We start from the raw sequence: 5,423 nt of genomic DNA, 5'->3' as shown, positions 1-5,423 counted from the left end.
CCTGCAGGGAACTCATTGCCAAGTTTGCGGGTTTCTCTGGTAAAACAAGAAATCTGCATTTGCCTCTAGTAAAAGGTAAAATCCATGGTTTCCTGTTTTTCCATGGGAAACGGAAAACCCGGATCCCTGCTAATCAGGCCCTTGAAAGCGCTCTCCAGCCATGGCCAAACAGCTGCAGAGGCTAGGGACATAAATTACACATAAACCAGTATAAGTGAGTGGAAACTGGTTCTACCCTGTAACACAACAGAAGTTCAGTGCACATAAACATACTTTCAAAATGGCCAAAAATGGTTTAAGATAAACCTGGATGTAGTATCAGACTTAACTGATTTAGGTTAAATTGGTTTATTGAAATTTTGTCCCAGATCCCCTCCAGATTCAAGTTAACTCACATTCCCCCAGCATCCCAGGATGCTTTGCACCTCCCTTGCAAACCCCCTCTCGCAGGGTGGGCTGGCTAGCCATGGCCTAAGTTCCAGCCCAGCAGGGAAGCATGCTCTAGTATGCTCTGACCACAGCTTCTGGCCTGAGCCACTGCAAGCACGTGGCTGCATTTCCGGAATCAAAAGTAAATGTCTGCTCACTTGTTTATTAGTTCAATCTATGCAGCTTAGACTAACCTGTGAAGATTGAATTGATTCAGCCTCAGGCTCTTTAACTATCTGTACTTAGCCCATAAGGGCCTGATCCTGTGAAAATCTGAAGCCTCATTGCATGAAAGTTCGGACGAGGATGCTCCAAAATAGAACGCCTTCAGGAACTTGCGTCTGCACAGTCTAATACTGACCTGGCTTGACATGATTTGGTACGATCTGACAGATTTACAGCCGCAAGTGGTATAATTCCAGGACCAAAATTCAGACATTTGCTACCACCTATTAGAATGTTGGTTTCATAAATCTGGATGTCCCAGGGGGATACAAACAGAACCCCAGGGAACCCCTCCCATGGCAAGAGCTGAGGCTGGGGTAAAACCCCAGGAAAAAAAAACCTAAAAGCTCTAAGGAAGGGGCTTACATGCCTCCAACAGGAGGAGACATGCCATGCCGAGAAGAACAGCCGGCGCGGTTCATCAGCCGCTTTTATTTGCAGCTGGGAGCAGCGCCGGTGGGCAATATCACCAAAAACTGCTGCCTGGCAGATTTAAAAGCCGGTGGTGGGGAAGCAAAGGGGGTGACAGCAAGACCCGGGGGAGAGCGTGACATAGTGCCCTGGGCTCCAGGATCGTCGCATTAGGAGATCGGCAGGAGTTCAGAGTGCAGCCCTCCAGAAGGGTTCCAACCCTCTTAAAAGGGTAAATGCCCGGCTCAACAGGACAGCCGGGACAAGGAGGACAGCGTCGAGGGATCCAGACGACTACAGACACTGGACCCGTGAGGGGGGCGGGCTGTGGCCCAGACCCCTGCTGTTTGTTTCTTTTCTTCTTATTTTCCTTTGGTTTCTTGATTGAAGCCCAAACCCAGGTCAATTGCGGACACTTCCCTGAGGGTCAAGAAGAAGAGTAGAGGCCACCTCAGTGAACCTGATGGCTTGGAGATAGGGCCAAGGCGGAGGTCGAGATAGGGCCAGTCCCATACCCCATAGACACCTGGGGCGAAGACAAATACTGAGGGATGGGCAAGAGGGAGCCAGAGCAGGAGCGAGCATCAAAGAAATGAGCCAGTGGCCCATCACCTGGTCGTCCTGAAGGCTGGCGTATGGCTGGGGTGTAGAGGAGGTGAAGCCCCAAGAACACCTGCAACGGGCAGTGCCCAGTCTGTGGGTTTCCACAAGGGAGAGTCCTACTACTGAACAAAAGATCAAGTCATGGAAGGCAAGTGTCAGGGCCTCCCTCGGGGTAGAACGCAGCCCAACACCCAAGTCTCGGGGATACGCCCCGAGGCCTGGACTGGGCGTGCACTGCAAGGCTGTTACAGAGCGCCTATATCAAACTAGACAGGTGCACTGGACAAATGCTTTCTGAGGGATAAACTAGTCCATGATCTAAATCAAGTCAAAGCAGCAATGTTGTGCCTGGCCAATTACCTCATACTACATGTGAGGATGTCCTTCTCTTTTACCAGAATAGAAGAATTTGTTTCTAAGTAGGAAAATAATTGTATATTTTTAAAGGGCTTGTAACTGCAAGACGCCTCTCTGGGTATTAACATTCACCAAAACAGTGTCTGTATTTCTTGCTAAAAAACAATGACGACAACAAGTCCAAGGGGGTAAGAAATAACACAAGGCAGGTTTTGAAGCTGTCTCTTTCATGGATGTGAGGATGAGGAGGAGTACATAAGATGTATGTAAAGGACAGTTTGGGCAAATAGGTGGTTCTTACACAAAGTACCATCTGCTGAAAGAATCAAATAATTAATCAACACAGTTCCAAAACTCTTCAGTGAAACTAACACCAGGGCAATGCCATTGTGTCACCAGGGGTCCCCATAGCAACTTGGAAAGATAAAACTAGTTCAGGGAATCTGGTCTCCTGCCAGATTATTTATCACAAACAAGGCAATGTGTAAGAGAGAACAGCCATCCAGAGATAAGACTTTCCAGAAATCAGCCAGCAAATCCCCAAAGCAGCTTTAAATAAAACAAAATATAGTCTGGCTAGTATACAAGGAGGGTGAAATTTGATCTCCACAAATTCCTGCTAAAAAGCCTATAGAGCCATTAGAAGGAAATGAAAAAGGAAGCCCTCACTGTTACTGAAATGAAAAGAAGACCCAGAGTGGGAAAAGAAATTCTGGGTTTATTAAAGCTGCTGTACAAAAAGGCACAATGGCAGTGTGTAGGATGGGCTACTCTGACATGTGGTTCGTCTCCAGCACAGTCTGCAAGATCTCATCCACTTGATCTGACTCAAAGTTAATATCCTGCAGTTCCAGGTGAGGGAGTACTAGTGAGAGGAGCCGAGTGACCTTCAGACGCAAGTTCTTAAGCTTCTCCATAGTGCTGTAGGTGAAAGCAAAGCCAAGAGACACATCAGAGACACAAGCACTGGTCCCAATACAACTCCTTTTTCCTAAAACAAATTCCCTTAGCTGGGGCTCTCAGCTCCATCCCAAAGACAGTGTTGCCCTGGGAATGATCTGAGAGGAGGTTCTGGGGGCCAACATACAGCACCAGAAATAAGGCGGCTGCAACTCTGGTGCCAGCTCTGCAATGAGCTTCCTGTCAACTTTTCTCTCAACAGAGCCATTTAGTCCTCCAGAACCCGGGGCAACAGTACACACTTTCCACACCGAGGGTCTATGTCTTGGAAGAAACCCAAAGTTAGGTTTTTTTTCCCCCTGAACACAGGTTTTATCAAAATACAGGCCTGACCTAACAGGTCAGATCATCATGAAAATGGAGGGTCCCATGCTTGCAGAAGAGTTTGGTACCTACAGGGCATTTCTATCTCATGACATAGTTTCCTCTCCTTAAAGCAGCCAATATTGCGTAAGTGAAACAGGAATGCTCTGTACAGTCAATGTCCTGCAGAACAGAACCCAGAACTGGAAAAAGGGACTCTGTGTGAGCTGCCCATCAAGACTGGGCAGTTCCTTGGATTCAGTAATCCCCTTCCCTGTACAACATATGAACCCTTACATTTTGATCCACTGTCACTCACACAGCATCTTCAGGGCCTCAACTTTAGAGAAGCACTCCTAGAAGCTATTTTCCTAGATAATATTAACCCACATTCTCCCCCATCATCACCATGATATCATCGGCAGGTTAACTCACATTTCTGACCTTTTTGAGTCTCCCCTTTCTGGACTCCTGCAGGAAACATGCGCCTCCTTTAGCACTTCCAGGTGCATCTCCGTCTCCCTGAGTCTCTCCTTTAGCTCAGTCTTCTCCTCTGTGGTCCTCTCCAGCTTTGCTTTCAGCTCCTGGAGCTCAGCCTGACGATAACCCATGTGTTTCTTGCTCCAGTATAAGCCTTCAGTATCCTGGGCTCTGAGGGATGCTAATTCTTGTTGGCTTTTTAGTAAGTCTGCCCTCAGGTTGCACTTCTCCTGCTCTAGTTTCTCCACCTGAGTTAAAGAAACAGGAAGTGAAGATACATAGACAGCATGCAAGTGACAAAGTGAAAGCAGATAACCAGGTGGAGTACAGAAGGAACCCTAACCATTACCTCCCTCACAGCAGAGGGTAAGAAGTGGGGATTTATCTTCCCCATCCAATTCCCTGTTGGGACTTACCTGCCCTACTGGAACTCACAGCCTGGCGGTAAAGTTACCTTGCATTGGAGCAAATCCCGTTCAGCCAAGACACTCTTTAGTACCACTGAGACATTCTCTGCAGCTCTTCTCAGTTCTTGCTGCTTCACTGTGTCTTTCTGATCCACAGTCGTCAATTCCTGCAAGTCTCCTCTGTCTCTGTCCCCTTCAAGGGGAGGATCATTGGAGCTCAAAGCTTTTTCCTCAACCTTTGGTCTGTCAAGTCTCTCTTCCCTCCCCAAAGGGATCAGCTGAATGGGAGCCCCACTTTCTGCAGCAGTCTTTGAAATGCCCACAACAGCTACAAAGGGCCTCTTGTCCATTTCCTCCATGCTACCATACATATTGACACAGACACTTCCACCTGCTACCTGGCTTTCTACTACTAAGTTTGGCATTTGCTCTTCCAGGTCCCCCTGGACAACAGCCATTTCCTCCTCAACACCTGCCACAGGACTGTCAGGTGCTGGAGATTTGTCTTTGGAGCAGAGATTCCCAGCATGGCTGGTGCCACTGGATACATCCTGCTGGTCTCTGGAAAGGCAGGGGCACATACTCTCAGTCACACTCACATCCTCCTTGATGTTGGACTTGTAGCAGTCATCTTGTTTTGCTTTAGTGGAAACCTTTTGAAGAGAAGAAATGGGGGGACTGGTACTAGTAAGATCTGGGGGGAAAGATTCCACCTGTTCCTGGTATCGTCTCCGCTTTTCCAGCAGCTCTTCTTCCACAGACAGCTTGTGCTTGCTGTGAAGGAGAAGAGTAAGTCAGCCAGCTTGAACATTCCTGCACAGCAGCAACATGCTGCTACCCCATCATATTGAGCAAGCTAGTACTTTGTGGGGTAATGCTGATCGCCTACAGTGGTTGGGATCAACATCCCTCTCCTTTTTCCTCTCCACACAGGTCAGATGCATAGGAAGGATAGGGAGGAGGGAGGTCCCACAGAAATACTGGATACTGGTACTGCTGTAGGTTGTCCTAATGCCATGTTAGAGGTAAGCTTTACTTTTAAAGCACTATACAGAATAGCCAGTTCAAACCCAAACATAGTAGAGCTTACAGAAATGTGGTGGGATTCATCCCACAACTGGGCAGTTAGCATTAGGGGCTATAGGCTCTACAGGCGGGATAGAGAAGGAAGGAAGGGAGGGGGTGTGGCGCTCTATGTCAAAGAGCAATACACATCCTCTGCCAGCAAAATGGGGTCGGAGGGGCAAG

At 48.0% G+C, this 5,423-nt stretch overlaps 1 protein-coding gene across 1 annotated transcript; it reads right to left on the bottom strand.

The window, feature by feature from the left end:
* Nucleotides 1-2,724: 2,724 nt before the first annotated feature.
* LOC102384567 (MORC family CW-type zinc finger protein 4-like) lies at nucleotides 2,725-4,957 on the bottom strand (the record flags this gene model as incomplete). Its single annotated transcript, XM_006037968.3, has 3 exons — nucleotides 2,725-2,946; nucleotides 3,724-4,016; nucleotides 4,223-4,957. Coding segments are annotated over 3 exons (1,182 nt in total), but the record flags the coding sequence as incomplete, so codon positions are not given.
* Nucleotides 4,958-5,423: the final 466 nt, after the last annotated feature.

This window comes from Alligator sinensis, unplaced genomic scaffold (assembly GCF_000455745.1).
Source record: "Alligator sinensis unplaced genomic scaffold, ASM45574v1 scaffold1027_1, whole genome shotgun sequence".
NCBI lineage: Eukaryota > Metazoa > Chordata > Crocodylia > Alligatoridae > Alligator > Alligator sinensis.
The sequence above is the reverse complement of the archived record's forward strand: the minus strand, read 5'-3'. Positions and strand labels throughout refer to the sequence as shown.